Here is a 19,006-nt window from a genome sequence, read left to right as displayed (position 1 = left end):
ATTTCCTATATTTTTCTTACCTAGAGTCTCAGTAGGATGTCCTCACATCTATACCAATCTCCTGGTAAGTGAAGACTTTCGTGGGACATGCCTTTTGGGTTAGCTTGGAAATTTTTTATACCACATGGTAGAGGTGGGGAAAAGCCCTCAGCCAAAAGAGAGAGGCCCTGTCAGTCATTAAATGAGTAGTTAGCGTGGTTTTCATCCTTCACACATGATTATACTTATGTGGCGCTTTGCCTGGTCTTTGCTCCAGGTGTTTTCCACTTCATCAAAGAAAGCCTTGTATTTAGCGTCATCACTAACTTCCCTTGCTGGCATCAAATTTTAGGCAGATATGCAACAGAAGAAAGAGCCGGTTCAAGATGACTCTGATCTAGATCGCAAACGACGAGAGACCGAAGCTTTGCTGCAGAGCATCGGCATATCTCCGGAGCCCCCTCTAGGTACTTCAGCACGCTTGCCTTATTATGACCCCTCAAGCAGAACTTGTGTAGATATACCATGTCCAGTGTTAATGTGCTTTTCAATATTAACTTTTATTATTGTTTTATATGCTTTAAAAGAATCTGAAGCTTATTGTCCTGGTTGCACGCATTTTTTAGAACTGAGAGGGCTGGAAGGAGATGGGAATGATGCTTACAAAGTCATCAGCAGTTGTTAATGATGTACTGGCTGGTTGTAGGCTCACAACGTTCCTTTGTGTCACCAGCAGATTCATTTATACTTCTTAATTGGCTGGATAGAAGACATCTTGGGGTTTTTAAGCATCAAATTGCTCATTGTTTCTATTGCTGAATCTCAACCTCTCTTTGCCTATATAGATAATGCTAATCTGCTTATAAATGCTGTAAACACTATTGGCACAGAGTTATTTCATGGTTCAAATTGAGTGTTCAGTGGGAAAACTTCAGAAAACAAAATTAGCAGCTAATCTACAGGTTTATTTGGCTGACGTATATCTTGGGTTCGTTGTGAGCTGACGTTTCCACTGCAGCACCCTTCTTCCAACTCATTCACGTCTAGTTGATTGTCCATGAAACCCTTTTGTCACTGATTGGGTACTGAAGAATTTATTTTATTTGTTAAAGGTAGTTTGCATTAGCTTATTCTGCCACTCGCTTGTGTATCTTTCATGGGCTGTTTTCTTTCTTTTTTCTTTCTTTATTTTTCCATACATTTAAAAATAATCTGAGGGTGCCTGTAAAACTACATAACACTTAATACATTAAAAATAAAACCACTTAAGTGATGAATAGGAATAAATATAAATATCAGGGCTGTTTTAAATGTTTTATCTTTAATCCAATTCCTGGATTACATATTAAAATAAAATTTCTTTTATTCCCATAGTTACTTAAATTAAGAAAAAAATACCACACAAAACAATTATTGCTACCAATATAAGTAAGAATAAGAATATATCCAACTGAAAATTAAGTATTGCTAAATATGATTTAATGCATAAACATGAACCAAAAATACTACTAGAAAGCATTTCATTTTATCTTCCTTTGTTGCATGTAAAATCATGTGTCTATTCTGATAATAGGCTGTTATAAAATTAGATTTTGTTTAACTTCTTATTATGTGAGGTGTAATCTATAAGGGATTTGGCTACTGGGTCTTTTTTGGGAAGTTGGCAAACTTCTCTGACCTTTATTGACATGTGATATAAATTAGACATTTATGGATCAATTATATTTTTGTTTCAAAATAGTTGGAAATGTGGTTGCTATGTCAACACTGGTTAAACACAGTAGAGGAATATCCTATTATCCCTCACCTTGCATAAAGCTGGTGATTAAAATTTAAAAACAAGATACTTGAGTATCCCCAGTCCATAGCTACATTCTCATCTACCCATGAATCCCTTCCAATGGGCTCATTTTTTTCATCCATCTCTCCAACTTCCCCTCTGACTTAGCATGAACAGTAATCTGGGAATTAATTGAAGAGCCACATGAAAATGTCCAGCTTTTTGTCAATTTTGTCATTTGTGGTACAGGATTTGGAGGTAGGAGGAACAAACCAAACTTGTTAAGCCCTTTACTCTATTAAATAAATAAAAGAAAATTGCACATGATTGAAACCAAACGGGATTCTGTTTTTGTGTATGTAAGTTTCCCTCTGCACATGGCTTCCTTGGCATGTGTGATATGAATCCCCTAAATTGCCTGGCCTGAAGCCATCTTGCCTGTTTGGTGCAGCTAGCAGCTGAAGGACACTTGGCTTAGATGTGAAGGTCGGAGAAAGAAAATGCATTTCCGTTCCTACTGTTTTGTTTTCCCTTTATTATCCTTGCTCAGATCATTAGCTGACCTGGATCTTTGAGCATCTTTACTTCTCCCGCCTTCAGGATGGCAGTTTACTTCTGTTCATGTGTCAGTGTCTACTAGGGCTGCCAGAGACAAAGGAAAACAACTCCCAAATGAAGTAGAGAGTAGGGCGGGATGAAACCATTCATTAAATGTAAAAATAAAGCAGGCTAGCATTTTCCTTTGTTTTAAAGGAGATTTTTAAATTACTGGGCTCAACATTTACCCATCCTCTCTGTCACTTAGTCTTATTGCAAAGTTTATTATACACCGTGAGTGCATACATTTCTCCCTAAATTAGACACTCACCAGATATCTTCCTGTTCTTGAGCATTTAAAATTACGTAGGCACATCCATTTCATAATGTTTAACGTTTTATAGACACCTCATCTTCTAAATAGGTCACATCTACACTAACAAAATAAAGTGAAGAATTAGAATGATCTAGATAGTTCCTACCAATGAAATGTAGGTCGAACTGTCTAGATAACTATTGTGATTCTCCATTTTACTCTGTTAGGTGGACATGACCTTGGAATCCCTAAGTTAATCCTGTCTAAATTCATTTTAGACTTTCATTTTCCAAAATATATATAAAAAAAATTCACTTAACTCTCTTCCTTTTCTTTCCTTTTTTTCTTTTTTTCCTTGTCCCATCTCAATCTCTCCTGGCCATACACCCACTTTACTTTGGGCCCGTTTGTTTGATTTGTTGACTGCTCTTCTTCAGTGCAGCCGCTGCATTTGTTAACATGGGATACCTGTTATTTTCATTATTTAGTCCCAACCCCTATGTCTCCCTCTTCGAAATCAGTGAGCACCCCCAGTGAAGCTGGAAGCCAAGACTCGGGCGACCTGGGGCCATTGACAAGGTAAGAACTGTCCTTTTAAAGGGCCATGGTGGGATGTTGGTCTCACAGGAGAACACTGCTGAAGTGGCATTGGCTGTGCATGCACCTGTCCCATCCTCACTCATGTTTATTTCATGCTGAGCTGCAATATTTAGCCACACAGTGGTTCTCTTGGCCACTGGACATAACAATATCATTCTTCCTTGAGTTGGCTCATTGAGGACAGCTCATCTTCCTGAATAAATGTAAGCATCTACATTAGCTCAGGCCTTAAAGGAACAGGGAACGACCAAGGTTTCATTGAACACACACCCAGTTTCCATGGTTTGGTTTTGATTTGGTTTCTAATGCTGCTATTAATTTCTATTATTATTAAGCTTCTAATTATTTAAGAGATCAGAGAAGCTTGAGAACTCAGTCCTCGAAGTTGTGTTTCTGTTATGAATGTTAGCAGTTCGCTGTTGTTAGTTAAGGAGTCAGTTACCAAATTTTATTCTGTGTGTTCAGAGGCTCCTGACACAGGGTGTAGATATGCCCCAGTTGGACCACTGAAGGGATATCTGACAGGAGAGAAGAAAGACACTATGACAGAGTCACAGTAGCTCTCTTAAGCTGTGGGTGTTCTCCAGGACTCCTATACACAGGTGCCCCAGAGACGATGATATGTGTGAATGCGGAGTGAAAGCTATAGCATCTGGTCAGCAAGCACCCCATCGTTCAGATAGCTGATGGCCTTCCTCCTGGTTCAAGGTGTTTGAGCCCTGTACACAGACCCAATTTTTTCCTGCATCTCCCAGTTTTTCACAAGAAGCCAGAACCTACTTTCAGTAGAAGCAGACATGAGCCTGTGACCTATGGCTGCCAGCATGTGATCTTTAGCTGGGATTCTTGATTTGGGGGTATGGGACTGATAAAATACTTGAATCAAGCTTCAAATAAAGGAAATAGCCATCTTCCATACTATATTCATGACAAATTAGTCTTTTGGGTGTCAGTGCACTTTTCAACCTTTCCCTACCCAAGGACCTTTCTAAGTACCCAAGCAACTTTCTTAACCGAGAAAGAATTACCAAATTTTGTACTTTTGTTTTTCCAGGCAATCAATTTTCATATGCATTTTCTTCTGGAAGTATACACTATTTTCATAGAGACCACGGCAACTGGGGTGGGGAAAGTGTGGTTAAGTGGAAGAAGGAGGCACATTCTTAAATCCAAACACTTGAGATGGTGAGGCAGAAGGGTCCTGAGTTCAAAGCTAGCTCAAACACACACACACAGACACACACACAGACACACACTCACTCATTTGCGTACACACCCATACACACACTCACTGCACACATACCACACACTCACTCATTCTTTCACCCTCTCTCTCTTTCTCTCTCTCTCACACACACACACTCACTCACACACACACTCACTCACTCATTCACATACACACCCTTACACACTCACATCACACATACCACATACTCACTCATTCTCTCACTCACTCTCTCTCTCACACTCACACTCACTCACTCATTCACACACACCCTTACACACTCACATATACACACACTACACACTCCTTCTCTCTCTCTCTCTCTCTCTCTCTCACTCACACACACACACACACACACACACACACCCCAAACAAAAAATACCCTGAGGATCATGCAGAACCGCCTGAGCTCTCCGCTTGTATTTTTCTTTTAGAAATGAATAGTGTGATCAGAATGTCGTCAGGGGTACCGCCCGGTGGTGAGCTCAGGCAGGAGCACCCTGTTCTGGCAGACCTCTGGAAGCAGTGGGCACTGCTTTCAATTTTAGAAGAATGAAAGGCTTTTGTGGGGAGGGGGACAAATCTGGTTATTTTAGCAAATTGCTCTTGTGATTGGGGGTGGCACACATCTCTGTCACCTGTTGCTTTGAATGCTTCAGAAGGTCTTTGAGGGGTGACAGTAATAACAGCATAGTTGGATATGATTTAACATTTATTTGAGAGCTGGCACAATGTGGTCACATTCCTTAGGTCTCCACTGGCATCTCCTCGTGACACTTGACTCTTTCTGTACAAAGATGAGACTGTGTCATTCTGCCCAGCTTCAAGGGTCACAGTAGGCAGCGTGAAATTCTATGACTGACTTCACAGTGGACAAGCATCTTGGAAAAACTTGCTTTAAAAAGCTGGCCTGTGTTGTCACCACTCTGGGGACAGTAGCAATTACTGCTCCTCACAAGACACCTTTTTTATTTTCTTCTCCTTCTTAAATATGAGTATGTGTGTGTGTGTGTGTGTGTGTGTGTGTGTGTGTATGCATGAGCATTTGAGTGTGCATGGGCTTGTGTGTTTAAACCTAGTGAATGGTTTTAAAGGATGGAGGCAGTTCCTTTCTGCCAGAGTCAAAATCCAGCAAGTTTCCATTATAGCCAAGTTCTGAGGAGAGCAGGTAGCTAGGAGCCAGAGAGTAAATCCCTGCTAAAAGCTGCTTTCATTGGAATGCAAGAAAATTGGCAGAGGAGGGGGGACGGCGGGGAGGGGGGAGAATCATTTCCGCAAAAAACGATGCATGAAGTTTGTCTGAAAAGAATGAATTAAGAGTGTCTTGGGACACCTTGGCCTTGTTTTGAATGTAAAATTCCAGACAGATTTATGCTTTAGCTTTAATAAAGTAGACGAATGTTAAAATATAGGAGAGTATCATATTTCAAAATTTAGAATTCTATTTTAAGTATTTTTTCCTCATGTAGTAGTGACTTTTTGAAAACAGTTACTATTGTCTTTAATGACTTCACAGACCTGAAGCCTAGGGAGGTGCAGTCAGCTCCTGCACACAGAAGCTTGCCTATTTGCTTAGGATATGAAGTCTTTCCAAAGATTTCAGAATCCAGTTGACACAGCTGTTCATACCTCAAGGTGTACATAAGTTCTTCTGCTCCTTTCCCAGGATTTAAAGCTCAAGCTAAAAATGTCCTCTGAGACCCAGCAGAAAGTTGGCATGCTTCATGTCTCTTATTAAAATACTGAATTGTAAACAGAAAATTTGCAACCAAAAAAAAAAAAAAAAAAAAAAAAAAACCCTTTAATCATTTTGAGAACAAATGTTTTAAATAAAAATATAAAATAATTCCTAATTGTACTGGTATGAATTAAATATTTTAAAACTTAAAGTGTCCATCATTTGTTTTACAATTACTTATTTTGGCTTAATAGCCCATTTCTCAGTCACAATTTCTATTGTAATGTTTTCCTCCTTTTTTCATTGATCTTAGTATAATCAACTACTTCTAAGTTAATCATAATGGGCAAATAACAAGCTCTTAGAATTTAAAAATTAATTATATTAATAAAGCATTTGAAAAAGTAATTTTACTTATAAACATATTTTTATAAAAAGCCTTAGTCTACACAGCTAGAATAACACACAGTGCATAGAGCATGCTGATATGATTGATTATTATTGGTTAAAAATGCAAGAGTGTTCCAGGGTATAAAAAGATTAAAAAATGGAAGTGTAGTTATTACAGCACATAGTTAGGGGGTACTTAAAGAATTCAAACCCCTATTCTTAGGTTTCAAGACTAAGCAGTTTTCTCTATATGATAAAGAATATTAACCTGAATCCTCTAAAAATGTCCTCTATGCACTACAATTGAATAAAAGATACTTCACAAACCTCGAAGAAGAATGACTCTTGTGTATTTGAGTTAGTTTCTCCCTTAGGAAACAGTGAGCTCCTTGAAAATGGGAACTGCTTTTAAATTTGAATCCATGTAGTAAACACTACAATTGTTCTTGACTTGATGAATTAAGTATTACTTCAAATTTTGTATCAATGGCATCATCGAGGCATTGTGAGCACTGGCCATTTCCTCAAGTTCACATAGAACGTAGTAGGTTTTTTGTTTTCTCCTGAGCTGATTTACTTGAGTTTTCAAAAGCTATAACTATAACCTATATTATCTCAAATAATTCATATAAATGCCTTAGAAGATTATGCTGAAAATGTAGCAAATTGGTGCTGGTAAATAACTTGGAAGGAAAAAGCATGACATAGTAATTGTGAATTTTAGATATTATTGTTGTTGTAATGATCTGCTTTTTTCATAGTTTGATTTAGATGTTTTTCTTTTTCATGTTTTTATTTTTTAAATTTTTATTTTTTTCTTTCTTTTTCTGGTCTTTTTAAAAATTTATTCATATTTTTTTCAAATGGAAAACAACCTTATTAAGTTTTTCTCATGAAGGATGTAGATGTCATTATCAAATCTGATTAACATGCTAATGTCTTCATCTAAGTAATCATGTGAAGCTGTGAACACCAGGCCAAGGCTAGATTAAAGTCTTCATTAGTAGACATACCCAAGCCTTGCTCACACACCTTCAAATCACGAGCCAGAAATGAATCTGCATACATGGCAGTATTCAGCCCGTATCAGGTCTTTTTGTTTACATGGTTGGCTCATAGGGACGTCGTGCTTATTCTCTTCTCCTGTTTTGCTGTGGGATCTTAAAGTTCTCAAAACCAGAGCCTGTGCTGCAGCTGTGCTGTCCTGCAGCATACAGAATGTGCATTGATCTCACAAAGTTTACTGGAATCTTAAGATTGAACCACAAAAGAACTTTTCAAAATGATTGAACCACAAAAGAACTTTTCAAAATGATTACATACATGAACACCTCACAAGACAATTGCACATCGTATGGTCTTCTCTTGTAACAATAACATTTTCTGGTACATCAACACAATAGTCAGTATAGTCAGAAAAAAAACCTTTATGATGTTTGCTTTTCATAAATAGCATACAAAATGATAAGAGTTAATTGCTTTTTGTTTTGTTTTGTTTTTTGATATTCTTGGTTGGTTTGTTTGTTGACCACTGTGGTCTTATCATCAAGTTCTATTTTCCAGTAAATAGGAATATTTCATCCCACCAAACATTTTATTAAAACTTTTCATTTTCATTTATTTATCTTTGGGTGAGTGTGTTTTTATCAGTGCGTTCTTGCTGGTTGTTACAGTTGCACATGTGAACGTGATGTGTGTATGGAGGCCAGAGGTTTATGTCAGATGTCCTCCTCAGCTGCTCTGTACCCCATTGCTTGAGACAGGCCTCTCGACAAACCCGGGCCATCAGTTCTGTAGGCTGGCCCGCCAATGAGATGCAGTGCGCCACCTATGTCTGTGCCTCAACCCATGTACTTGTTGCAGAGGTGAGCTGCACATTTCTTCTTCTTTTTTTTTTTTTTAAACTCTCATGTTTAATTTTATTTATTTATTTTTTTGTTGTTGTGACTTTTTATTTTATTTTTTTAATTAATTTATTCTTGTTACATCTCAATGTTTATCCCATCCCTTGTATCCTCCCATTCCTCCCCCCCCCCATTTTCCCATTATTCCCCTCCCCTATGACTGTTCCTGAGGGGGGATTACCTCCCCCTATATATTCTCATAGGGTATCAAGTCTCTTCTTGGCTACCTGCTGTCCTTCCTCTGAGTGCCACCAGGTCTCCCCCTCCAGGGGACATGGTCAAATGTAAGGCACATTTCATTTTCATGGGTTGCTGGGGTTCCCAAGTTTTGTGTGTCAGGGACTTTTCTCACTGAACCATCTTTCCAGCTACCCGATATTTTTTAAAATCACTATTAAAATATTGCTTGTATATTTAATATAATTATAAAGCCTAAGCAAGTGAAAATAAGTACATTAAAACATCATTGTCCCACCACCAAAGGTGAGCACCCTATTACATATTCTTTCTTATCATATCTATGACATATTAGATACAATTCATAGCACCTGAATGTCTTACTTTTTTAATCGAAGTATCTGTATTTTTCTACTTCAACTTTTCTTTGATATCAATATCACCTTCTGATTTCCCTAATTACCTCCAGCATACTCCCCTAGAACTTGGAATTGATGCCTGTCCTCCCATGTACCAACTTTTGTTGTCTAAGAAGCTGAGGGCCTCCCCAGGTAACCCCAAATGCAGCACAGAGAAATGACTGCTGAGGTGTTTAGCAGGGAGCACAGTTCCCAAGGGAAGCATGAGAGTGTGGCTGGCTTCCAGACCCTCATACCTTTCAGATTAGACTCCAGAAACAAGAACAGAGTTCTGCTCTAGAACGTTAGCCTGCCATAGAGTGCTTAGTCTGCACTTCCCTGGTCTCCCATCTGGAGAGCTCTCACCTGAGCAAATTAGAATGCCTTACAGGAATTGGTTGTGGGCTTCTTATGCTGACAGCATGTGGACACCACTTTGTTCTCTGAGTGGCCTCAGAGAAAGAAAACTTATGGACTTTAATACCTGACAAACTATCTACAGGACTTTAACTCTTATCTACAATCAGGCTCTCCAGGACTCTCTGGGGCTACATAAGACTTAGGGACTTTTGACCAACTGTTGAATACATTGTCACTGTCATCCCAATCCGGCAAATTAGAAGCCGAAGGGAAGAAGGTATTAAGAGTTAATAAGGATGAAAAGTAACAGAATAAGAACTATGAGAAATTGAGTAATAACATTAATTGTGTTTATTCAATCAAACAGTCATACATTATCATTTGAGGAGGATTTCACAGGATGCTGTCTGTTCGTTGGATGTCAGAGAATCTGGACACTACTTTAAAGCAGATTAAAATTCGGTATCATTGGAATATGAGAGATGGCTCACTTGAGTTCAGTTCCCCAGCACCCATGGCAAGCATATCCAATTCCAAGGGATCTAATGTCTTCTTTTGGCCTCTGAGGGCACCTGCACTCACATGCACATACCCACACAAGGATAAACACACATGTAATTAAAAAAATAAAATGTAAACCTTTTAAAAAGTCACTCTCTTTGGTAGCTAAGATTGTGATATAGGATTTCTTTTCTCCTTACATAGTACATTAATTGATCGGTTAAGATTTTGCCCTTCTATGACTCTGGCTCCAGGCAGAGTGTACTGTGCCTCTCGTCTGGTACTACTTGCAAATCAAGCATCTGTTTTGGCCGTGGATGCTGTGCCTCCTTCCAGAGAAGCCACTTGCTTGGCAGCAGGCTTCTGTGTGAGGCTGGAGAGAGCACGGACTTGCGCTATGATGGCAATTTTTCATTTCCTTTGAATCCAGCTCAGATGGACGTCCCAGTGGCTTCACTGGAGCCTTGCATTAGGGACCAGGGGTTAGGGAGGAGATTTGCACACAGAAAATAAAGGGGGCTTTCCAAATGAGTCTAATGGAAACATATATCGCAATGTTCCAAGTTGGTTCGTAGGGAAATAATAAAAAATAAGAAAAGCCTTATCTATCATTGCCAGTCCCAAATAAAAAAATAATTGGGATGGAGAAGTAAAACGTTAACTCGTTATCTAAATACCATCCTTAACAGGCATCATTTTAATGACTGTGACAGATTGAGTGATATGATGGATTTTAAAAGGCCCTTAATTATTTCCTGTTTTGCTTTTAGAAATGGCATTTAAAAAAATAAGGTATCTGTGTAAAACATTGACTAAAGATTTTTATGCTAGGCACCATGCTCACATTAGCCTAAACTCTTCATTGTCTGATTTGGAGCTAGTGAAGACATGTGGCCCCAGAGTTCAGAACAATTTTGGTACATGTGAGGACTCTGTGTCTTGCCCTTGACCTGTTTCTCCATCTTGGAGAGAACAAGAAGTACATGAAACCTGGGTTTCAGTTACAGAGATACACTGAAATTCCTTAGGGCGGAGAAGATGAGGACGTCTTTTGCTCCTCAACACAAAATAGCAACATAGCCAGCCCTTAACTGATAGGTTTTCCTTCTTCAGTGTGGAAGTGAGTCTGAAATATCTTCTAAGAGCATATACTGGCATCATACATAGTTGAATTATTTAATATATTGGGCCACACAGAGAGGGGGGAATGTAACAGGGTGACTAGATGTGAAAAGAAAGGAGGTTATCAGGAGCTGGAAAGGAGCAAGAAAGGGGGTGAGTGTGATCAAAATGCACTGTACACATGAAAATGTCACAATAAAAACAGTATACGCTCCTAACAAAAATAAGAGACAAAAACATGCTGCACCACTCAGAAAAATGCTCTGGTGGATATTTAAAAAGTGAGGAAGGCATGCTCTAATTCATTCTTTAAATGAAGAAAATCAAAACTATTCATTTAGAACAAGTTTACCATCACACTTCAGACCCGTCTACAAGAAAGGCAGGTCTAAGCATCCACTGGCTCATTCATTCATCGCTTCTGTCAATGAATGGTTGAGACTTCATGGTCTCTAAGACGCTATGCCAGATCTTCAGGAAACACAAAATTAACTCTTTCTTAGAGAGAGCCTCCATCTAATAGATTTAATGAAGCCACTTAATGAGGTGTTGTTGTCATTTTTAGTGTGTGTGTGTGTGCGTGTGCCTATGTGTGTGTGTGTGTGCGCGCAGCATACATAAATCTGGATGAGGTTTGTGGAGGATGGGTGTAGGTGTAAAGATGAAGACACAACTAAAGGCAAGGCAGCTGTGGTCCAGAGAGGGACAAGCATACTGTACAAGTTGATTGAAGGCAGATGCTACTTCAGATGACTTTCTGGCTGTTGTTACAGGAACTGAAGAGCAAGGTGAGGATTGCCTTTCAGAAATAAGATAGAAATCCAGTTTCTGGGCTCAGAGCATTTGGTCCTCCTCTATAACCTGCTGGTGTAACAAGGCTGCAACTAAGGTCAGCTGGAGTGAATACTTACCAAGAGAATCAGTTAGCAAACGGCCAAGGCGCTTCTCTAATTCACGTCTCATAGAAATATAAAGTGTTTCTGAGCAGGGTTATTACAGACAAATGTATTTTGAGCTGAGCCTTGCACACATATTTTGGAAATGTTGAGCTTGAAGGAGACATTCAGATAGATGGGACATAGACTCTGAATTAAACAGAAGAGGGGTATCAGGCTTTAGGAGGCTAGTTTAGGTCAATAGTTCCCACATGGAGCCCTGTGTCACTCAATCCACATAGGGCACAGGTCTGAGATGAGGCCTGGGAGGCAGCATTTTCATGTTTTCCAGCTCTGACTATACATTTGGGAATCGCTGATCAGATAGAGAAAAGCTGCAAGTCTAAGTTAGGGCTGTTGTGGGGGGCGGGAGTAAATAAAAACAGACAGATGGGGCAAGGAAGGGTAGGTTTGTTCACAGGTACATCCAAAGCACATTTGAAAAGGTAGAATTTGGAGTTCAAAGGTGATGAGGATGTGAGGGTCATGCAATGACAGTGACCTAAGGCAAGACACAGACATGAAAAGAGAGATGCTATAATCCCGATTGGCCAGTACTTCCCGGTATGGGAGGAAAAGAGGAGACATTAGGGCTGAGCAACAGAAATTGAGCATGAGGTTTGATGACCCAGAATCTGTCATTGCAATCACTGCCATTATCATCGCCATCATCATCTTATTTTTCTTTTTCTGATGCTATTTTACTTACAGACTGAGTTTCTTGAAATCATACGTGTGTGTGTGTGTGTGTGTGTGTGTGTGTGTGTGTGTGTGTGTGTGTGGCAGTGGGGGATGGTGGTGGTGGTGGTGGTGGTGGTAATTCACTTATGGCTCTTAGTGCTTATTAGCATATTGCTTTAAAAAAACTATACTAATTTAAATGTCAATAGCAATGTGACAATGGCTCAGCTGTGCTGGATGCCAACATCACAAGTGACAGCTCTTAGCTACATTTTCTTATTAGCCAAAACCTGGAAAGGGTAATTTTTGTAGGGCTTTTTACTCTGGTGTTTAATAAGGATGAAAAAACAGACACCACCATACTTGGTAAGAACTGAGCAGGAAGAAAGCGCTACCCAGAGGACTATGCAAATGCAACCAGATAGCATGTCTTTCCCACTGAAGATGTACTTCTGAGGCTTATTATTTTTCAATATTTAATCTCTCTCTGATAAGCTGAAAGTGAGTAGATGAAGTGAGACCATAGAAGAAAGAATCTTCTCAGGAGTTAGAGCTTGAAATTAGTAAAGGGTTTATAAGATTTGAAGTCCTGCTAGGTTTTTACTAAACCATTGCTATATTGAAGATTTTTTTTTTCAAAAGATACATATAGAAAAAACAAAATGGCCTTCTAATGGCAAACTGTTACATGGTAGGCTTTTTAGGACTAGAGTGTATCTGGCACACTTGGGCTTGAATAAGTGATTATTGTACATGACATGAGAGGCTTCTATGCCTAGTATTTTAAACAAAGCTGATACATATGGCCTTAATTGGTATGTCTATAACTGCTCACCCAAATGTGGGAGCATGGGACCACAACGTCCTTTAGTACAGAGTAGGTAGGGAGTTGCTCATTTTTCATTATCTAAGCAAACCACAGGTCCCTTGTGAGGGTTCCTCGTGGGTCCTCAGAGAGTTAATCTAAGAAGACATCTACAAATGACCAGAACAGACAAACGCATGGCGTTAAAGCAAGTAAACAAAACCAGGATGGTTTCCCAGGCAGGAATCTTGGACAGAAATCTGATTGACTTAGTTTATTAAAAGAACAGGAGAAGGAGGAGAAGGAACAGAAGGAGGGAGAAAGAAGAGGGAGGGAGGGAGTGGGGAGGGAGGGAAGGAGGGGTACTATGAGAAAGAGTCAGATTGGGCTGCTTACAGCTTAAAGATGACAGAGCTGTGGGAGAGATGTGGCAGCGGTGGTGGTTACCTATGTTCTCAGTGACAGATGAAAATGCTTTGGAGAAAAGCCAGGGGAGGCTATAATGTTAAATATCCAACTTCCCCTCTGTTAAATTCAAACTCTCTGCTGGCCATCTGGCTTCAAAGGAAGCTATTATTCAAGACAAGAAGACAGTTGGGTTTGTATGGTTGCTTGTCTTAGAAGTTACTGTTCTCATGATAGATTGGTTAGTTGGCAGTAAAGTAAACATGGCCTATACAATAACTAAGCAACTATGTGCAATAAAATAGGCACTGGCAACAGTGAGCATATGTCCAAATCCTACTCTAGCATTCAACAGTGAAGTCAAATAGGATCTCTAAGCTCCATGGAGAGAGACTGTTTCCTTTTCTGGTTCCCAAAGGACCGAGGTGGCCCAGCCCACAGCCTGAGCAGCCATGCAGCGAAATCACTTAGGGAAGGGAACCTTATAACTGCTATTATCTTTAATACCTTTAATGATGTTTGTTTAGTTATTGTCTAATATTAATGGAAATTTTAAACTGTGCTAAGCCCTGCACAATCAATGGGAATTGTTTTCTTCTTGGCATATGTTATCAGTATATAATTAGGTATGAATATTCATATGTATAATTTCCCTTATTTAAATTTTACCTTAAATGCAATTCCTGTGGCCCACTGTACACCTGCAATGTCATTGGCATATCATGTTTTAGTTCTACCTTATCCTAAGAAGCCATTTGTGCACAGTCTATCACCCCGCAACGAACAGTGATTTGCTTGAAGGTTTTTACTCCTTTACCATGGTATTCCATATTTTAGGACCTCAACAGATGGTTCATGAATAAGTAAATCAATGCCCTGATCAAAAATTTTCTGTGCCTTATATGCATTCAACAAACCTTCCCAAAAAACTGAGACATGAGACTAATGTCATAATTATATGTGATAATTTCTACATGGAATGATGTATATGTGTGATGATATTTTACATATTTAACTTACAATTGTAGCTCCACTTTCATTTCCATAAATAAATTCCCTGAAATATTCCACGTCCCCCAGGAAGCTATATACTGAACTATCATTTTACTTTCAGTAATAAAGTAACTTGGTAAGGTTACAAAGTAATATTTATATAAATTGACTGAACAAAAATATCCTAAAAGCAGGACAACAAGTTAAAATGAAGTCTAATAATGTTCATATACTGAAGGGCTTTAGCGTCACTCCTTGTGTCAGATACAGGAGAGTTGCCTGATACAGCAAAAGCCATCCCCAGAACCCAACACTCTCACCTGAAGGTCCAGATGTGGCCACCCTAAGATGATGCCTTCTGCTTTGTAGCTTCTCTGTAAGCTTGCACAAAGAGAATTTGGTGAACATTTACTACAGGCTCCTTGGCCCTCCTGGAAAATACAAACCAATGTTTACCTAGTTAAGGAGCTGACTTTGGGTTCCTTTACAAGTAAAAAATAAAAAGTCCACTCTGGGTAATCTGATCTTTCCACAGATCATAATGGAAAATATGAAAAGAAAAAAAAATAAAAGTAGCATGTGTGGCAATGTCCTTGGCTTTATTCCCAACCCTAGAGCTTTCTGCTGGTAATAACTGGGATTTCTTTTGCTGAATACAGTGTTTGATGAAGTGCGACAGGGCTGTCACACATTTACTTGCATATATCACCCCTGTTGCTCTGGTTAAAACACCAGGGGCTGGAAAGACAATTAAGCAGTTACAAGCATGTGCAGCTTCCGTAGAGGACCTGAGTTCGGTTCCCAGCATTCATGTTGCACAGCTCACAACCACCTGTAACTTCAGCTCCAGAGAATCCAACATCACCTTCTAGCTGTCCAGGGTGTCTGTATTCACATGTGCATGCGCGCTCACACACACATGAATGCACATAGTTTAATAAGTATTTTAGAATGCAAACTTCAGACTGAGTCTTTACTTAAGTAGATGACTCTGATAGAAATCCAAAGGCTAGCAGTCTTCCTAGAGAGGCAATGGGGCCAGGTGATTGGTTCACTGGGCAATAGAATGGCGAGAGCTCTCACAGCTGCATTCTTCTTGTGCAGAGAGGAGTAGAAAGATCATCCCAACCAAACCAAACCTGAAGGCACGTTGACAATCACCCGAGTCCACCCCTGACATGGAAATGCTTCTCGGTCAGTAAGAGCTGGAAGCATTTGTGTCCATAGCAGAAACAGGGCCCCTAAGTTAGATCTCTATACATGTTTATAATGGCTCTGTTCCACCTACTGCTTGGACCAAAGTGAAACTGGCATCTGGAACAGGCAGAATCACTTCCCTTGAGCAGAGAATGGGTTCAGAGCAGTGGTCCATACCACTGGTTATGGGTGAGAAGCATTAGGAGGGATTTCAGTCATTTTGCTGCCTGAATCCTGCCCCCCCCCCCGCCAGACACTTTGGTTCTTTGGCCTGGAAGTGGCCAGGCTAAAGCAAACTGTGTGTTAGCTTCTGGTGGGACAGCTGAGCAGAAGCGATGCTTTCTATCTGCTGACAGTGGAAAAGTCTATGCAAGATTGTCCCGCAATCAGCCTCGTGCTCACCGCCTGGAGACTTGATACTCAAACTCTCACACTCCACCCCAGAGCTACTGAAGCTGAACCTCAGAGTTGGAGCCTGCATTTTATATTTCAGTAAGACCTCAAGGTCAAGCCCCTGATAGACAGTGTGATCCACAGGCCAGCAGCATTCGGATCTCCTGACCCTTGTCCAAACTATAAAATCCCAAGCCACTGCAGCTCTGTTAGGCTAGACATGGCATGTTAACAAAACTTTCAGGCATCTGCATGAACCTCAAATCCTTAGAATTGCTGGTCTAAGAAACAGTGGCCAGCTAGTGTTCCCATTGGACCTCAGTGATCAGCTTTCAGAAAATTCAGGAAAGAAGTCAAGAGCACAGCCAGAGTAAACAAGAAGTCTCTCCAAGCCTGTCCTTCTATCCTTGCACATGGAGCTGATGAAACTCTCAGACAAGTAGGTCAGAGACACACATACATACACAAAAATTGATCATAGTAATAAGCATAGTTACTGATGAACAAATTGTTGTTTGCACTTTTGAAGTAGACTTGTATCTAATCCATAGAGATAATCTGAGAAAGACTCAATCGTTTACTCATTCAACAAACAGTCCACTATATTAGCACCTCTGGCAGGCACAGTTCTAGGGGCAATCCTGTAATCTGGAGATGTGGTTGCTTCTGCCGTGCTTAATCTTAAGTCCAGAGTCAAAAAATGGCCATAATGAATAAAGGAATATATAATGAGATCTGAGGAAAGTATGAGTGCTGTGAAGAAGGGAAAGCAGGAGGAGAGAAAGAATTGAGCGTAGTGAGGAAGTACCACTTACGATCAGGTGGAGAAGTGGAAGAATCTCTGAGGAAGGAACGTAGAAGCCAAGGTTGGAAAGAAGCGAGCTCTCAAGCCGTGCAGATAGCTGGGTCAAAGAGGCAGATACTGCTACTCCTAAAGTGGTGGGGGAGAGGGGAGGTTACAAGTGAGTTGAGAAGACACTGCAAGCACAGCATGCACAGCCTTAGAAGCCAGGGAGTCTTCACGACAAAGAAAACCTTAACATGTTCACAGTGTCCTGGGAGCCTTGTGAAGCTATAGTGTGGAGCCAGTAAGTGAGGTGAGACCAGAGTGCTGTTATTTTCAGTCTCTCAGGAGATGCCAAGGCCATTGTTTCGTAGTCTTAATTTTCTTTTTTTAATATATTTTATTAATTTATTCATATTACATCTCAATGGTTATCCCATACCTTGTATCCTCCCATTCTTCCCTCCCTCCCATTTTCCCCTTACTCCCCTCCCCTATGACTGTGACTGAGGGGGACTTCCTCCCCCTGTATATGCTCAGAGAAGCATGGGAGAATGGTAAAGTAGAAGGATCCAGAGGGTCCTAGAAACCTACAAGAAGAACATTATGATGGGCGGATCTGGGTCCAGGGGTCCTGCTCAAACTATGGCACCAGCCAAGGACAATACGTGCAGTAAACTTCGAACCCCTACCCAGATCTAGCCAATGGACAGGACATTCTCCACAGTTGAGTAGAGAGTGGGGTCTAACTTTCACATGAACTCTGCTGCCCCATATTTGACCATGTCCCCTGGATGGGGAGACCTGGTGGCACTCAGAGGAAGGATAGCAGGCTACCAAGAAGAGACTTGATACCCTATGAGTAGTCTTAATTTTCAGTAAGCAAAGGGCTATGGGTGGGGTGGCTAAGAGCTTGAACAGCATTCGCACTGTCACCCAGCTGGTAAGTGAGGCGAGATTGAAAGCACACATGCCCAATGGCAAAAATAAAGTGTCCATCAATGGTCTCTCAGAAAATCTCATGCCTGCTTCATTAGGACAGACTCTTTGTTGAAAACTGTAGAAGGCCCACCTGAGGAAAGTCTCTGTGTACACTCTGTTTATGATGGAATAGTTATCCCATCTTATTACCAGAAAGGAAAGTGGATGCTCCACAGTTACTGGCATCCTGTGATATATGTTATGAAACATATAGAAGATACAAAATGTGATTAATATCTGGCACCTCCGAGACAGCTGTTAACACTGGAGACTGTTTTTGTTCAATCTGTATGGATAAAGTGACTCACTGGTCTCAAATGTAATGGGACTATATTTGTCATAACTGACTGAGGAAGCCAACTGTTCCCTGGACCCTGAGGTCATGCTCCATTTAGTCTGACTTCCCCAGATGCTACTGTCCTTGTCCAGCTGAATTTAATTCTCTCTGCTCCATGGAAGAGCTTAGCGCTCCAAGATGCAGTTGGGCTCCAAGGTGTCAGAGAAATGTGCCTCAGCTATGTGTGTGTGTGTGTGTGTGTGTGTGTGTGTGTGTGTGTGTGTGTGTGTACACATGTGCTCACGCTGCACACACATGTGCATGAGAGTGAAAGCGTGCGTGTGCTGGAGTAATTGGCTCTAGGCTTTCTTCCATGGTAACGGCATAGTCTCTGACATCAAGCAGCTATTCAAAGGAAAGGAAAGAAAGCTTCCTTTTTTTGTCATAATCCCTGGGGGTGGGGTGGGGGGCTGTTCTGTGTGTGTACCATATATGCCGTCGTTGCCTTGAAGAATGACATGCTTTGGTTTGTTCTGTTGCCCTCCCCCTTTGTTAATTCTCTGTGTTCTTTTTCCTTTGTGCTGCACG

The 19,006-nt window shown here is 40.4% G+C and overlaps 1 protein-coding gene across 3 annotated transcripts in view; it reads left to right on the top strand.

Moving 5' to 3' along the window:
- Positions 1-19,006, top strand: part of Dync1i1 (dynein cytoplasmic 1 intermediate chain 1) — a 290,402-nt gene that overhangs the window by 38,440 nt on the left and 232,956 nt on the right. For 2 of the 3 annotated variants that reach the window (XM_051151960.1, XM_051151959.1), the window contains exons 1-2: positions 306-446; positions 3,101-3,191. In XM_051151960.1, the coding sequence (XP_051007917.1) occupies positions 338-446; positions 3,101-3,191 (200 nt within the window). In that variant the 5' untranslated portion in view covers positions 306-337. Of the gene's footprint in view, positions 1-305; positions 447-3,100; positions 3,192-19,006 lie in introns of those variants that run through there. The other variant, XM_051151961.1, reaches the window with a different exon arrangement.

This window comes from Acomys russatus, chromosome 10, assembly GCF_903995435.1.
Source record: "Acomys russatus chromosome 10, mAcoRus1.1, whole genome shotgun sequence".
Taxonomy (NCBI): Eukaryota; Metazoa; Chordata; class Mammalia; order Rodentia; family Muridae; genus Acomys; species Acomys russatus.
Note: the sequence above shows the minus strand (reverse complement) of the source record. Positions and strands in the feature narration are given on the sequence as shown.